The 17,567-nt window shown below is 45.5% G+C and overlaps 1 protein-coding gene across 2 annotated transcripts in view; it reads right to left on the bottom strand.

The window, feature by feature from the left end:
- Window positions 1-4,865: 4,865 nt before the first annotated feature.
- LOC107108144 overlaps window positions 4,866-17,567 on the bottom strand; it is a 43,233-nt gene continuing 30,531 nt past the window's right edge. Inside the window, exons 10-14 of one of the 2 annotated variants that reach the window (XM_015408544.1) lie at window positions 14,439-14,590; window positions 12,404-12,565; window positions 9,609-9,679; window positions 6,758-6,862; window positions 4,866-5,585 (exon numbers count right to left, since the gene is read on the bottom strand). In XM_015408544.1, coding sequence (XP_015264030.1) covers window positions 5,431-5,585; window positions 6,758-6,862; window positions 9,609-9,679; window positions 12,404-12,565; window positions 14,439-14,590 — 645 coding nt within the window. In that variant the 3' untranslated portion in view covers window positions 4,866-5,430. The remainder of the gene's footprint in view (window positions 5,586-6,757; window positions 6,863-9,608; window positions 9,680-12,403; window positions 12,566-14,438; window positions 14,591-17,567) is intronic. The other variant, XM_015408545.1, reaches the window with a different exon arrangement.

The following is a 17,567-nucleotide window of genomic DNA, read 5'->3' as shown; positions in this document are numbered from 1 at the left end:
GTTAGAGTTGGAAGGGACCTTTCAGGTCATCTAGTCCAACCCCCTGCACTCTGCAGGAGCATAGCCGGCTTTCTGGGGGGATCCCACTATTTCTTTTTTCCCTTCTCTGAAAGCCCCCATAACCTCTTGCTTTTCCCTGCCCCCTTCTCTCCTTTGCAGTTCCCTGCTTAACCTCCTGTCTTCAGTCTCCCCCTGCAAGCCTTTTCATGGGGCAACTTTGGCCAAGTTGTGTAGTGTGGGTCACCAGGCACAGTTGTGTGGTGGAGAGCCCACAGGGACTTGGGAGGGGGCACCTTGGTTTCCCGAGTATGTATCCCTGGCCCTGCTTCCTGCCTTCTGGCAGCCCCCATGTCCTCTGCTTCCCACTCACCAAACATACCTTTTTATTTGCTCTCCCAGTTTTCAGCTATGTTCAATACTTTTTAACTATGTGTATAACCCACCTTTCTCAACAATGTGGACTCCAAGCAGGTTACATCATTCTCTTCCATTTTATTTTCTCAACAACCCTGTGAGGTAAATTAGGTTGAATGGGTGTGACTGGTCCAAGGTCACCCTGTGAGCCTCCATGGCAGACTGGGGATTCAAGATCTGGGTCTCCCAGATTCTAATCTGAAACTCTAGCCATTACATCACATTGGTATTTGTGGGGCATCTGCTGTTGAACATAAGCGAGCACCCTGGTATGAGTGAGTCATGCAGGTCACAAGGTATCAAGTCACCCACTGGTTGTTGCTGACCTGGCCCAGATGAGTCCTCCCGCAAAGGCCAATACAGCCCTGGAACAGGCCCTGCTCCATCCCCCTTTTACTGACAGAAACCAAGGCTTCAACTGGCAATAGTGTTGTGGTTGTCTAGCAACAGCCACTGAGTACTTTAGTTTCTTAACACCACAGGTGCCGTTTCTATTTTGGGGGTGGATTAAACCTGCAGTTGTGTTCTTTCTTTTTAAAAAAATTTCACACTTTTCTGCAAACCTGTGGTGTTTTTCAGGCTTGTAGAAAGATCTTTCTTGTTTTTGCATGGCTTCAGTACCTGGTTTAAAGTATCCACAGATTTATTTAGCCATGTTGAGAGATCTATTGATGATTTCCTTCTGCTCAGGACTACTTTCTACAGAGGAAAACTTTCTGCATTTTACAAATGGTGATTGGAATCAAGAAACTTTCAGAAGACATATCTGAGGCTCAAATACTGTGCAGTGTTCTGTGGTAGGGGTATTTCCTGGTGAGCACAAGGGTGCATACTGCTGGAAAATAAGCACAGATTTGGGCTGGACGGGGAATTAAACGGAAGAGCAGCTATTCTATGCACTGGAGCTGTTGGGGGTGGGTGGGTGAGAGTCTAGTTTAAAAAGTCAAAGGTGTCGTGCCCTCTTCCTCCCCTAGCTCTTCTCCTTTACTTATATATTAGTAAGGTAAAGGTTTCCCTTGCTCGAAAGCCAGTCGAATCCAACTCTAGGGGTGCTGTGTTCAGCTCCGTTTCCAAGCTGAAGAGCCAGTGCTGTCCGAAGATATTTCCGTGGTCATGTGGCTGGCATGACTATACACCGAGGTGCACGGAATGCTGTTACCTTCCCACTGAAGTGGTACCTATTTATCTCCTTGCAATTTCTTGCTTTTGACCTGCTAGGTTGGCAGGAGCTGGGGCCAGAGACAGGAGCTCACTCCGTCATGTGGCACTCAGGTCGCGAACTGCTGAACTACCAACCTTCCAGTCTGCAGTTCAGTGTCTTAACCACTTGAGCCACCGCAGCCCCCTACTTATATATTAATGCATTATAATTATTTACATCCTGCCTTTCCATGTGGCCCAGAGCAGCTACAAATCATTTCTCCCAGGTGGAGCGGGAATGCTGATGGGAAATCCACTCGGGTTATAGGGGCTACAGAGAAGCTACAGCAAGAGGAAGGTGCTAGTGTCTGTCTTGTTTTTGAGCACCTTTTCTGTGTCACAGATTCATGGAGAATTGCTCCATCAATGGCTGTTAGTCATGAGGGCTAAATGGAACTATGTTTGAGGGCAGCATCTCTTTGAATATCAATTGCTGGGGGGGAGCAGCACTCGGGTAGAGGCTGTTGCCTCTGTGATGATGCTTGTGGACTTTCTGTGGCAACCGGATGCCATAAGGAGCAGGATGCTGGGCTAGGTGAACCACTGGTCTGGTCAAGCAGGGCTCTGCTTTTGTTCTTAAAAAAAAATTGTTTGGTGCAATACGGAAAAGCTGCAGGCTTTCAGTGTATACCAATTTAAAACAGAACACCGCAGATGTCAGCATAATAAGCATCGACTGCACTGGGTGCCAAAAAGCATTTCAAAACAGTGAATGCCATGGCCAAGCCTTGTAGACGAAGGGGCTGTGCTTGCTGGGGCCTTCACGCACACTTAACGCACTTTCAGTCCACTTTGCAACTGGATTTTACTGTGTGAAATGGCAGAATCCACTTGTAAACGGTTGCTGAAGTGGATTGAAATGGCATTATTTAGCATGTGTGAAAGTGAGGTAGAAGGAAAGATACTCTCCATCAGTGTTCCCTCTAAGCTGAGTTAGTGTGAGCTCACAGTTTTATAGCCTCTGGCTCACACATTTTTGCCTTTGCTCAGGAAGGATGGCTCCAGAGCAAACTCATTTATGCAGTTAGCCAAATTGCTTGCTCACTACTTTAATGCCATAGCTCACAAAGTAGAATTTTTGCTCACAAGACTCCACAGCTTAGAGGGAACATTGCTCTCCATGTGTGCTCAGAGGTATTAAGGCCTGACACTGACCACTGGCTTGGGGACTGATTTTGAAACTCTTTGATGAAGGAATGCATTTCTGGGGGAGAGCACAGGGAAGATGCCCAACATGTCAGCTCTTAAGGGAAGTGGAGGAAAAAATGGGCAGAAGAGGAAAAGAATGTCATTTTGATCATTCAACATTTTAGTCGTGCCATGTGCCAATGGTCCCAATGATGAAGAAACTGAGCAAACCCCCCCCCCTTTATTTTGGGTTGCAGCCCTGTACCTTAAAAGCAGATGTTCACATCCTCTGTGGCTTTTGACAGCCTTTCCATAGGATACAGATGAAGTGGAACTGCCCTTAATCATAATCATGAGAAAAACCTTCGCGGTTTTTCAGGACAGCTAAGAAAAAGACAGATTATATATCAGTTTTGCTACATAGGAAGTCACAAAGGGCAGTCACATTTCTGAAGTGAAATATATGATGTGCAAGGTACTTTCTTTTGACTAGGGCCCTGGTCACACGGGCAGGATAACGTGGGGGGCGTGGCTATTTGTGGCGGCGCATTTTAACGTGCCATAACGTGATCCCATGCGTTGGCGGCATGCCACAGTTCCTTCCCTCCGCGTCAACAAGGGGCCAGAGGGAAAAGCGGCGCGCTGGCGTGATCACAGTGAGGCATTCCGGAGGCAGCCCGTGGCAAACCGGTTGCTACTACCTTTGACCAGGTATTTTTTAACTCCGTATTTTCGGTGGTATGCCACAGGCTGTCCACGGGTGCGCTACACCTCCCAGATGTTCTGGTGTGATCTGCGGGGCAAATGCTCCGTGTGAACAGGGCCTATGTTGGGCTGAGGTGGAGGACAGAGAATATTTCCCCCAGGGTCCATGGTGGCTTTCTACTATTCTTTTTGGAGGCAGTCTGTTGGAGGCATACAGAAATAGGAAGTGCCCCTTTCTCAAACTGTGTTGCGGTTGGGTGCTGCCTTGGGGAAGTAGCTTTTCTAGAGAGGTGTGTCTTGGTTCTGTGATGTTCCACATCACGCCCTGCAGGGTCTCTACAAGGGATTGTATTGCTTTTATGAGTAGCAGTATCCAGCTGTGTGCACTCTAGCCTCCTAGTTATTTGTGGGATTCCACATAGTTTGAGACAATTGTGTCCATTGGTAATCTTACTGAAAATGCCATTTTGGCCACCATGGATATGGAATCTCTGTAGCCACACAAAGATGGACTACACGCACTGAGGAATGACATTCCTGATCGTGATACAGAATAGCCGTCTGTTAAGCTTAATCTTCACCCATAACTACATCAGGTAAGAGAACACCCTGGTTCTTAAAGTCGTGGGCACTGCCATGGGGTCCCCCTTTGCCTGTGCACTATGCCATATCTGTGGCAGAGCACCTGTTTCTGAGTGCCTTACGTTTACTTGAGATTCACTGATGACATTTTTACCATCTGGACTCATGGGAAGGAGACTTTAACAAGTTCCATCAGTCTGAGTAAAGTGTTGACTTTATTACTGGATCTTGTTTTTATCTCTGCAGTATTATTCAACACACATGTCATGAGAAACTAGAACTTCAGACTTCTCTTTGTAATAACTCTGCCTCCTTCACCCTACTGCTGTTCGTAGTTTTATTTGTATCAGCTGAATGTTGTATTTCATGCATCTGATGAAGTGGGCTCTGTTTGGTGTAGTGGTTAAGTGTGTGGACTCTAATCTGGGAGAACCGGGTTTGATTCCCCACTCCTCCACTTGCACCTGCTGGATGACCTTGGGCAAGCCATAGTTCTGTCAGAGCTGTTCTTGAAAAAAGAGCAGTTTCTGTCAAGAGCTCTCTCAGCCCCACCTACCTCACAGGGTGTTTGTTGTGGGGAGGGGAAGGGAGAGGAGTTGGTAAGCCGCTCTGAGACTCCCTTGGGTAGTGAAGGGCGGGGTATAAATCCAATCTCTTCTTCTCTCTTCGTTGTCTCATGAAATCTTGTGCCACAATAAACTGCTTTACCTTTAAGGTGGAGCAAGACTGTTGGTTTGGCTGCAGCAGTCTAACATTGACTCTCCTACTGAAGTTTGCTAGTAAGAAAGTTGCCACTCCCTTCAAAGTCAGGGGGAAAAAATCCACTCTTTGGTAGCCAGAGATACTTCTGTCCTTTATATACACATGCAATTTTTTTCTCTCTGAGAACATTTGGCAAGACAAATGAAACATTTCAAATGGGAAAAGCCCTTCTCCATGATAATATCCAGAAAAAAATATTTTTCTGCATTTCTGTAGTGCCTTCTCCCCCCAGGAATTCAAAGCATTTGAAATACTAATATTTTAGCCTCACTTTTTTGGTGAGGTAGGTTAACCCCTCCCCCATAAACATTTTGCAAAGCAAGAAGATGCAGCAGAGTTTCCGGGTGAGGAGTTCATGCAGTCAAGAAGAGATTCCCAAAAAGTCCTTGACATCCACTTCTCAGGGCTCTCAGATTTCTTTCTTTTAAGCAAAAAAAAAAAGAAAGAAGGCAGCTTTTCCCTTGTCTGTTTCTGGTGATTCATGTGAAGAGAATCTGTCCGTGAGTCCTGCTTGCTTTGCGAAGTAAAATGTTTCCCGCACAGCCAGGAGGAACGTTCCCCTTTGCAGAGGGTTTGTTTTTCAATGCAGCCGTTTCTGCTTCGGCAGGGGTCTGTATCTTGTTCCGGGGAGAAGCGGTCCTATTTCCTGCGGAAGACCTGCTGCTTGGCGTTCTTGACACGCTGCTCTTCTTTCAAATTCATCTGGCGTGCCTGTTTGCTGGAGATGAACTCCACCTGTTCAGAAGGGAACCAGCCTCTCTCGCCATCTGAGAGCTTCACTCCTTCAATCCATCCTGCAGGAGGGAACAGACACAGCAAGTGAATACAGACAAACCAATGATTTCCAAGACGTACATGTAAGCCGTGTATCTGGGTGGAGACAGGTGACTGTTCTACCCCCCCCCCCATCTACACCTGTATGTGAGAAAATTCTCTCCTTACCGCTTGTTAAGATGACAGGAATCACTGTAGTCTTCGCCATCAGAATTTAAGTTATTTGGAGCTGGGCTGTACCTCTATTTTGCTGAAGAAACTCTCCACAATTGTGAAGCTGTTCAGTGATAAATGCTTTGACTTGGATCTGGCCAGTATCGACACGCTCCCCAGAGGTGATGTGTGCCTTGCTTGGGGCAATAAAATAGCCTGAATCAGCACTACGGAGACAGTCTACTCTGGGGCTCCCCAGTGTGGTGCTTGTGGGTGTTGTGGGTGGTGCCCGCTGACCCCTTCCCTGGCACCCAAGTGCTTTTAGAAAGTGGATGGGGTTAGCTGGGGCCTTTTCCTAGCAGGGCTTCTGATTGCCTGTGCAGGTAAAAGGCATCCTGTTAAACAGCCTCTGCCTGAAATGAGGAGGACTTCTACCCCTCCCTTCACTTGGAGTCTCAGAGTGGCTTACAATCCCCTACCTCTCTCCACCTGTGAGGTAGGTGGGGCTGAGAGAGCTCTTTGGAGAACTGCTTATGAGAGAACAGCTGTAAGAGAACTGTGGCTTGCCCAAGGTCACCCAGCAGCTGCATGTGGAGGAGTGGGTAATCAAACCCAGTTCTCCCAGATTAGAGTCCGCGCTCCTAACCACTACACCAAACTGGCATAACCTTGCTCCCTGATGTTGTGTGATTGGCTCCACCTTGTGTGGCAACCATTTTGTGATTGTGCCTTCTCCACTTTGTCAGAATCCCAAAAGTTCCCATAGGCATAAAGAGTTTGAGGACCCCGATCTACTCCATCCCTACTTTGGCCCCAAGTAAGGCAAGGTGTTCCATTATGTGTTTTTCTTTTTAAAAGAATTCGATTGAAATCTAACAATACACAATCGGAACCAGTATACAGGGCAAAAAAATAAATACATCACATTCTGTGTTTTCAGTTCCTTCACACAACTGAGAAGAGCCAATTAATCAGCTATCAGGCTGTCATCTTCTCCTAAAATTTTGTCCCTTGCCCCCTCCATAGCAGACCCACTCACCATCAGTACTTTGCCGCATGACCATCACAATATCTGCCTTCTCCAGAGCCAACTCATCGTTCTCACGGGCTTTGTATGACTTCACACACTGAACCTGAGGTGCGTCTGAAAAAGTAGGGTAGGAACACAAGGATAGCGTCAGAAGCCTCATTGCTAAAATCAGGAAAATATGTATATTCTCTTAAAACAACTTGTGAATATGTGATCTTTGCACTTAAAAACAGGATCTTGCTGACAGTCATACCTATATCAAATAAGAAAAGTTGCGTTATCTAATTATTTTGCGTAATTCTGTTCCATGTTCTGGATATTTTCAGGCAGCGTCCACATACTTTCACACCTACTTTCGCAGTCTTAAGGACTGGAAACGTGCGTCTGTGCTTTTTTAACAATAAAAGCGGCTTCTTGGGATGAAGGATTATAAGCACAGTGTCAGTTCTGATCTCGGAGCTGTGGAATATGCCCAGTCCTATTTTCAGGTCTCGAAAGAGTAGTAATTTGAATCCACCATGCAAGTGCTGATAGTTGGGAAAACTGCCCTGTTGATATTTAGTATAGCTCAGTTGCCTCTCCTTGGAGAATGTGAAAATCCAAGAAAAGGAAGGATTCTGCAACTGACCTGGCCAGGAATACTTTCCCCCAGCAGAAGTAGTAGTGTCCTATTTTAGCCACCAACAGTTTCTGGTGCTGCAACAGCTCTCTCGAGCAGGTCCATAAATACTTTCTAGATAAATAAAATGGATTGATACAACTTTGCTAACTGTAGAAGCTGCAAGCAGGTGTGGAACACCTGGGAGCTTTAGGCATTGAGAGGTCCTCATTTCTGTCTGGTTTTAAGAAGGTGGTTAAAGGTGGCCTAAAACTATGTCTCATCTTGTATCCTGACAATCAACCATGAACTGCAGGTTCTGTAGATGAAACTCAGTGTTGGCCAGATTCAGATCAGGACCATGGCACATATAGATGAGATCTTAATTTGACTCCCACCCAATGGTGTTTTCCCAATCTGAAATGTCCTCTGGGGTTGCTGTTTTCCCCACTGGGGAAACCTACATGTAGCTTTCATTACGTGTAAGTGTCCCCATTGGAGTAGGAGAATCAGTGGGAAACAACGCATCGTGGTCCTGCTTGAAACTGGCCCTGTGTACCTGGGAACTGAGTGCCCGAGTACAGAACTCAAATCACGTACCTGAGTTCAGGGCAGACCCAGGGAGGATGCGAGGGAAACTCAATGTATAATTTGGCCCTCAAATAGCCTTGTTAATACCACTGTTCCACCACATGAGGGGGTTTAATAAGCAGCCGTGTGAGAGGGTTTTCCTCATTTGCCTGCCAAAGAGATGGCAGTAGAATTCAGAAGGGGTTCCAAGTCCAGAAATTTTGAGGAGACCTGCAGCCTCCACTGTCCTGAATTTGGGTACAGTTCCAAGGTAAAAGGTAGGGAAAGTGCCATCGGATTTACGAGCCAGCAGTGGAACAGTATTGGTTGAAGGGAGGTTGGGGATAATAATGATTGCATAATAGGTAGCCCCTGGTCTGGGACAGAAGGTTGTAAATGGTATGCAGGCAAGAAAAATGGGAATCAGCACTTGTGAGACAGAGAAGGGAAATTCCCAGGGATCCTGGGGTTCAGGACACTGTGCCTGCTGTGCTCTAGGAACTAAGGAAAATCACAGCACAGTGTGCCCTTTCCACAGTGTGGGGTTGTCAGCTCCAGGTTGGGAAATATCTGACATTTGCAGGGTGGAACCTGAGGAGGGTGGGGTTTGGGGAGGGGAGGGACTTCAGTACTGTAGAATCCACCTTCCATAGCAGCTCTATTCTCCAGGTGAAGTTATCTGTGTCTCCTGGAGATTAGTAGTAATCCCAGGAGATCTTCAGCCACCACCTGGAGGCTGGCAACCCTATCACAGTGCCCTTTTTGGTGTCTTCTTCCTGAGCATTTCAAGGAAGGGGAAGGGAAAGACAGGAGGGCTTGGATGGGTTTGGGCAGAGGTCATTTCGGGGGGGGAACTGCGTTCCCCCGCGTGAGGTGCAGGGGGCGGGGCACATGACGAAGCCCCACCCCCTGCTTCCGGCCGCCCTGCTTCCAGCCCTCATTCAGCCAGGAGGAGGCAGGAGAAGAGGGAGGGTAAGTTGCTTCCTCCCTGCCTCTCCCCACCCCTGCCTGCCTGGGGCCAGGGAGGGCCTTGGCGGGGCTTCCTTGCACTCCCACTGGCCTTGCAGGTTCACCGCCGGGCCCCTGATGTCAGGGGGTGTGGCATATGCTAATGAGTTCCCCTAGCTCTTTTTCTACGAAATGACGCCTGGGTTTGGGGAGGGGCCTTCCCCTTTCCCCCCAAGACTACCACAGGGAGCCCACTGAGAACTGAAACTCCTCAGAAAGAGGCTGGACTTTAAACAAGTCATTTTGGGGCTGATCTGGATCGATACCAAATGGAAATTGTTTTAGCTGAGCACATTCTGATTACGAGCGCAAGAAGTTATTTTTTGTAGCTTCTGCAAAATATGACTTTGTTATGAACAACAGTGCAGCATCAGTTTCTGCATTTAAGAACCACATGTTTAAGGACAGAAAACAGCATTTTGATTGTGTTTCTTTTACATTTTATTCATTACAAAAATATCTGGAATCTGGATTCACATTTTAAAATTGTCACTTGTTCTTGTTGAATACTTTAAAAAATAGAGATGGGGTTTCACTGTTGAGAAGTGAACTTTCCTTTGGAAAATTGGGAGCTGAGGAGAGAATGTCCTGAGCAGCTGTATATAGGAGGGAAATGTGTATTGAATATTCATTATGAGTTATATCCTGTTCTATTTTTCAATTGTATTTCCTAAGAAGTTTTACCAGGGTCATCTAGAAGATCAAGCTCTGCTTGCTGCGGTGAAAGAGCAGAAATCCATCGGAGTTTTTCACTCCTAGAAAATAGGGAAAAAAACAAGTAGTAGTAAGGATAGGAATACTCAAAATGTGTGTACTGGTTGTTGATTATTCTATCCTTCCTCCAAGCAGCTCAGAGCAACATACATATTCTTCTCCTCCATTTTATCCGCACAACAACCCTGTGAGGTAGGTTAGGCTAAGTGTGACTGGACCAGGATCACCCAGTGAACTCAATAGCCATGTGGGGATTTGAACATGGGTCTTCTAGATCCCCACTTGACACTCTTAACCACTACACCAAGCTGGTTCTCGGTTCCAAGACGGCAGTGGTATGCTTTATCCTGTCCGTCTAGTTGTGGTATACTGCGAGTTTTGTCTCAGCCACAAATTGGCAGACGGAAGCAAATTATTATCCTCTTGACTGCCTCTCCCCTGCACACAATCAACCAATACGGGGGTGAAACTACGAGGCTATTACTCAGGATTACTAAAACAAAGTATGTGAAGTGCCCTGAACACTCAGAAGGCACTACATAGAAGTGGGATAGGGACATGGTGATCTATGTTCTGATCACATGCAGGTTAGATTACCGTGAGGTATATGTGGTGGAGCTGCCTTTGAATACTGTTTGGAAACATCAGGCAGTCCAAAATGCATCAGCAGCGCTGGCTGCTCATGTGTTTCTGGGCACAATTCAGGATGCTGGTTCTTGCCTTTGCAGCTGGCTTAGGGCCAGGGTACTTGAAGGACTGCCTCCTCCCATACTGTCTGCCAATTAAGGTCCTCATCCTAAACTCTGCACTGGTGGCCCCTCACCTTCAGAATGCTCCTCCCCCCCTTTGAGGCTCACCTGCTGTCTACTGTCATTTAGCTGCCCGGCCAAAACATTTCTTTTTACCCAGAGTTTTAACCAAGGGATTCTGTGTCTTTAGCCTGAGGACTATTTTATGCGTATCATTTTAGGCTGATTGTTGTTTTATACCCCCTAGCTTGTTTTTAATGCCTTATTTTTTAAAAATGTTGCTTTTATGAGTTCTATTGTATTGGTTTTACTTGTGAGTTGCATCTCTGGAGAGGTAGCATATTCATGTTTCTAAAGAAATAAATAATAATATAGGTTGATTGTGGGGAAGAATATCTTATATCTGTGATTTTACCATGGAGAGAATGATTTCATCATTTGTTGTTTCCCTATATTAATTAATTATCATGTGGTGGGTGTAGTATAGCCAGGAGATCCTAAGATTGTCTGGCAGCCAGAAGTTCAAGCTCTTTTTGCATGATGCACCACTAGGTAGTGAGCTAGACTTGTTTTGGGGCTGAGAGAGTTCTGAGAGAACTGTGACTGGCCCAAGGTCACCCAGCTGGCTTCATGTGGAGGAGGGGGAAATCGGACCCGGTTCTCCAGATTAGAGTCCACTGCTCTTAACCACTGCACTAAACTGCTGTTCCCCTGTTGACCTGGCATGGAGGGAGGGAGTCTAGAAACAGAAGAAATTCCAGCTGCTGGCCAGTGACTGCTTTCTCTGATGATCCCCCCCCCATGAGCTTTGACAAAACTCTGCCTTCCTTTATCTAGGCAGGAATATGACTGGAAGGTAGTGAATGGTTCCTCCTCCCAAGCAGGCTCATTTGACTTGCTTGCCAGGCACAGGAAATGGGACCTAACCCTCTGTAGAATACCACCCCCTAGCCATCGCGGGGGGAGGGGGGGATACAGTTGCTTAAAACATGTTCCTGCCTTTGTAGAGTTCCTTTTGCCCTCTGGTTTAATGTGTGTTAGTCGAACACCTAAACCTTGAGCCAGGGTGGGACTAGGCTTTGTGTTGGGTGCTGCCAAAAAACCCATGCATTCTTTAGACATAGCTATCTGTGTTGTGATACCATTACATTCTGTTTCCTTGCCCACCACTTCGCATTCTTGGTTGCAGCTGATGGGAAAGAACATGTTATACCCTCCTGGCTTCAGTGGTCTTAGAAGAGTGGAATTCTGTTTAGAATGGCTTGAATGCAACTTGCATGCCCTGAAAACACACTTATGTTTTAATGCCCTTGTTAACCTGCGTTATATCCAAGCTAAACCTCTGTTTTAATTCCCTTGTTAACCTGCGTTATATCCAAGCTAAACCTCTGTTTTAATGTCCTTGTTAACCTGTGTTATATCTAGGCTAAACCTCTGTTTAGCCTGGAAATAACACAGGTTAACACCCTGAAGTGAACTTTTGGAGGAAAATTCTGTATGTTTTCAGTATGCTGGGGAAAACCCAATGGTGGTGGGTGGAAGCAAGTGTGGCTAGCAGCTGTGATATCAGCCGCAAACCTCCCTTGCCTTCAGCTTTTTTTTTTTTTAAAGATTTTTATTGAAGAATTGTCTCAACAAAGCACAGATTATGTACATTAATGCCAAAAATTTTAAGGAAAAAAAGACTGGCTTGATAGTAACAATTTTTTTTTTAAAACACTAAAATAATTTTCGCATAAATCCATCTTCTTGCAACATCCAGCATGTTGCTATCTAATTTAAATATATAACAAACTTCCTGAATTAGGTTCTAAATCAATATGATAACTTTACAATTGGATTGTTACTAATGGAAAGTTGAAGGATGTGTGTATAAACACACATACATTCATTATGGTTCTAAATTAATAGTTATTCTAAATAAAAAATAAACATTAATTTGTGGTTATCATAAACCAGATTCTTTAGGACACTGTGTGTAACACCCCTTCCTGAGAGCTATTTAGCTGTTCTTACTGTGTTTCTGTACGGAAGAGGAACTCCACTTTTTTCCCCTGATTGTTCTGCAGCAGGAAGAGACGGAAAACGTTTTTATTTGCTCCATGCAGTTTCATTTCACACTTTTCTCCACGTACTTCTGAGGAGGCGGCATAATCAAATACGATGAAGTGCCCATTCCTGTGGTAAATAGGAAGAGGAACAAGCAATAGTTAAAACATTCTCTGTAGTGCAGGTAGTTATGAAATCCAGTGTGGTGTTGTGGTTAAGAGTGGCAGACTCTAAGCTGGAGGACCACGTTTGATTCCTCACTCATCCACCTGAAGCCTGCTGGGTGACCTTGGGCCAGTCACGGTTCTCTCAGAACTCTTTCAGCCCCACCTTCCTCACTCACAAAGTGCCTGTTGTGCGGAGAGGACTCCTTAAGTTAGAGAAAAGCAGACTATAAAAACCTCTTAAAAGTCTGCCATGATCATGTCCCAGCCCAGTGTGCAGAGATGTCCCAGAAGGAAGAGTACATGAGTTGTGATGAGCTGTAATATTCCCACCCCACCCCCCGCTGCCGCTGGTTTTCAACCATGGCTTTTTGATGGCTCCACTGGATATACGTCTGCAAGAAGGGAGCAGGGGAATCCCATAGATCTGGATGTGTTAAAAACTGTATTCGAATCTGTTTCAAGTTCTTGAAAGGGGCTGGATCTTTGAGGGACTCTGTGGCTACCACTGATACTGTTCATTTGCGTTTTTAAGGTTGGCCAAAGCACGGGGTCTGCTGCGTAGTGCATTGCGCCAAAGTCTATCCAGGAGACTGTTCCGGGGGGAGGAATGGATTTTTTTTCTTAATTCATTTATACTCTGTGTTTCTCCCCGGGGGGACCCAGAGCAGCTTGCATTGTTTCCCCTTCCTCCATTTTACCTTCACGTTCCCCTTCCTCCGTTTTACCTTTAAAAATGATGTTCCGTCGTCTTATTCATAATGTTCATATAGCACCTTAAAATTGTTTTTAGGATTTTAATTTGTTTTAAATCATTTTAACGTAAGCTGCCCTGAGCCTGCCTTGGCGGGGAGGGCATACATTCACAACAATCTGTAAGGTCAGTTAGGCTGAGATTGGCCCTGGGTCACCCAGTAAGATTCCACGGCAGAGTGGGGAACTGGAAAGTGGTCCTCTCAGCTCTTCATCCAGTATTCTAATCCCTCCAGCCACACTGCCTTTGTCCCTTGGCTTTTGATAGAAGTAAGCTCTCTAACAAGTTAGCTGGACCATAATGAGCAAGGTTTGTGCATTGTGACAGAAATTTATAAGCTGCTCTGCTTTGTATTTTAGTGTGACAACGTTTCTGTTGTTAATAAGGGGAGAGATGCTAAGAGCCGGATGAGATGATAGATTTTTTGCCTACAACAGCTCTGCTACTTTCTGCACCTATGTGTAGGGGGAAAGTTTAGATGTTCAAACCTTCTCTGGGCTGTCACAGACGAAACAGCAGCAGGACTTTGAAGAGAAGAGCTTATAGTAGAGTATGTAGTTCAGCCTTTGATGAAAAGACAGAGAATGCAGAACAAAGTCTGGAGTCCAGTGGCATCTTTGAGACCAAAAACGTTTTATTCAAAGTGTAAGCTTTTGTGTACAAAACACACTTCTTCAGTCAGTTTTGTCTGAAGAAGCATGGTTTGCACATGAAAGCTTACACTTTGAATAAAACTTTGTTGGTCTCAAAGGTGCCACTGGACTCTGTTCTGCTGCTTCTGACCAACACGGCTCTCTACCTGAATCTGTCGACAGAGAATGTAGATTGACATCTTAGTTCTGCGAGCTTTTGGAAAATCTGAGGGAAGGTGCCTGTTGGCCACCCTTTCTGATATCACCAACACACCCTACTCCACTGCTAAGTACAGGAGAATTTTTGCAACCTTTAAAAAAACTGGCTTGTATTCTACCATTTCACTTTGCTAAGTCTGGCAGAACCTACAATGACTACCATCAACATCATAAATCTTTCTTTTTCTCTTAATGAAATTGTGAAGAGGTACTAATTCTCCCCCAATACTTACTCCCTGGGTCGAGAGAGGAGCAGAAAATCATTGAAGAGGTGCAGGTAGATAGGGCGGGTGGTGAGTTTCCACTTCAAGCTCAGGTTGTACTCCAGTGCTGTCAGCTCACCACGCTTCACCAGCCGCCGGGACTGAGAAATAAGTGGGAAAATCTGGAAGGAAAATAAACATAACTCTTGTAAGTGAAGCCCATTTCTCCTCTTCACTCCAGGGCCTTTAAGGCACAATGTTGAAGGCTGCTTTCCTCTCCCAAAGAGTAGGTGGACATGCCTCATCTTGTCTCTGGTATTAGAAAGATAATTGTTACAGAAAAGGGAAGGAGATGGGGGGAGCGTAATGTTCTGTATTTCCTGATTAGTCTGCTAATCTGTTACAAATATACTGGGTATAAAAGGTATGTAAAAATATAGCAATTGACTGGCTTTTTTCATGTGGGTTTTACCAACAGGTCATACAGTGCCCCCTGGGGCCATTTCAGGTCAAGAAAACTGCACAGGGAGAGGCTGAAGCCTCTCCTCCAAGTGTGCCATGGTCCTTGTTATTTATTGGGACTGAAACATCCCAGGACTGTTCTACCAGAGATTGGCTGAGCTTGGAGCCCAAGAACAATAGCCTACCAGGATTCTGGAAGTAACCAATCAAGTAGTAACTTTAAAGCCCTATATGGCCACGGTCCGACGTACCTGAGGGACCGTCTTTCCCCATACATACCCCAGAGAGCACTCCGGTTGAGGGCCCAACATCGCCTTGTGATCCCAGCCCCCTGAGAGGCCAGGCTTGTGGCAGCCAGGGCCTTTTTGGTGGCGGCTCCTACCTGGTGGAATGAGCTCCCGGAGGAGATCAGGGCCCTGTGGGACCTTTCACAGTTCCGCAGGGCCTGCAAGACGGAGCTCTTTCGCCAGGCTTTTAATTAGGAGCCGCCACTACCACCTCCACCAACTACGGTGAGGGACGGCCCAATATAAAACTTTTACAGTACCGCAATGGATCGGTGCCGCCAAAATGGGCTCTGGGTTAATATCCCCTGGGTTAATATTCTCAAGCCTCCATCTTGATTTGACTAAAGCAATAATATCACTGAGCACTTTATTAATGTTAATCTGATTGTTTTATTTTGATTTTAATGTTTTATACTGGCACTTGGCGCCCTTGTTGTGAGCCGCCCTGAGCCTGCTTGTGAGGAGGGTGGGATAAAAATGTGAGAAATAAATAAATAAAATTTTAAAATGTAAATAGCCAATCATTGGGAGTGGGGTGTGTTTGGATGTGGCAAGTGCATGCTATTTAACAGAGCTGCAGCTTTGGGGTCTTGTCTTGCTCTTGCTGAAATCACAAATAAAGTTGAGCTGATCACTGGACTTGAGCCTGCTCATGATGGAACCCACTATTTAAGAGTCCCACTCCTAATCGAGCACTGAGCACACTGGAGTTGAGGAGAACTTTGCAGCACCGTGTCTGAAAGGGTGGGGACTCCAGACCCAGCTTGTGTCCTTTGTAATGTGTGAAATATGCTAATGGCAGTCTTGATCTGGCTGAGCTTCCAGTAAAAGACATTGTTCCTTTGTTGTATCATATTGTGTTGTCTTTCACATTGATTGGGGGTTGTTAAAGATAAGAGTGGTAATGATAGTCTTCCCTGAACGGCATCTGTTCCATTGTTCTTAGTAATTCCTCAGCTTTTCAGTTGCAGGGTAGTTTGGGATACATACACTCTCAATCCAAAGGGAGAAATTGTGTCATCCAAGAGGTCTGTTCAGCATTCTGCATTAATATGCACTGTGAAAATATCCTAGAATCCTGTACAACAGAGAGGGGTTCTGCTAATGATGTGCAGGGTTTCCTTGACAAAGTGATGATTTCTTGGAAGGTAAAAAGTTTGAAAACTGATACTTTAAGGGCACTGAGAGCTGATTGACTGTACGAAGTATGCATGTCCTGCATGTACGTGCTTTCAGCGTTTCATCTGGAAGTTTCTTGCTTGGAGCTTTTATTCCCAAGCATGTGGGGTCCAATGTGGACCAGGGAGGAGGGGCTTAAGCTTCCCCCATACCATTTCTGATCCTCAAACAGCATCTATGGAGCTGCTGTTTACCCTGCTAAGGAAATTTACCTGTACTGATGACTACACAAAGGTTTCCCCAGTGGGGTAAGTAGTGATTTCTTGGATCATTTCAAGTAATTAAAACAGGGTGAGCAGGAGGCTCAAGCTCCTTGCATCATGTGTCTGATCCAGATCAGGCCCCCCATCTGCCTAGGAATTAAGTTTATATTTATTTATTCATTTATAAATTAGATTTATGAATCTTTAAATCCCTGATTACTCAGGGCTCTAGGCGATGAACAACAAAACACTAAAACATCTCTCCTTATATATAACTAGAAATAATGCCCGTTGCGGAAATAAATACAACGGGATCTAGAAAGAGGCTCTGGGAGAGTGCTCTGGCTTTGGGCAAACAGTGTCAGTTTCCTGTGGCGACCTCAGCAGGATTTAATGACAGAGTCCACTGTTTTCTCCAGAGGGACTGATCTCTGCTACCTGAAGAGCATTTGTATGTTTGAGTTATCTGTAGCCCTCACCTGGAGAGTGGTAACCATTGTTACCCATTCTCCTCTCCCCTATGAGGTATGTTATGCAACTGAAAATTCCAACTGCCTTGCGGGGAGGGGGGGGGAGTTTGAGGTGTGGAATGGACTGAAGTCCAATCAGCTTCCATATGCAAAAGACCAGGTTGTCGCAGCAGTTGTGGTGTGGGCGGGACCCGGGCTTTGCCTTCTGATTGGTGGCGATATATGCTGAGGAGCAGTGCCATCAGCCATACACTAAGGGAGTGCATTTTAGAATTAGAACCTTGGCACCCACTATTCAATTATATATAAGGAGAGATTATATTAAGTCTCATGTATTACTAGTTTGACAATAGGGAATTATCCTTACTTTAAACCAGGGGTCTTTTCGTAGAAAAAGAGCTGCAGGAGCTTATTAGCATATAATATGCTAATGAGCTACTAGGCTATTAGCATAATAGCTCATTAGCATATGCAATACCCCCTGACATCACCGAAAGTGATGTCAGAAGGGGAAGCAAAAGGGGGGGGGAGGAATCTTCAAAAGCCTCCCCTTCCCGG

The sequence above is a fragment of the Gekko japonicus genome, unplaced genomic scaffold (genome assembly GCF_001447785.1).
Source record: "Gekko japonicus isolate JY-2015 unplaced genomic scaffold, Gekko_japonicus_V1.1 scaffold1193, whole genome shotgun sequence".
NCBI lineage: Eukaryota > Metazoa > Chordata > Lepidosauria > Squamata > Gekkonidae > Gekko > Gekko japonicus.
Note: the sequence above shows the minus strand (reverse complement) of the source record. Positions and strands in the feature narration are given on the sequence as shown.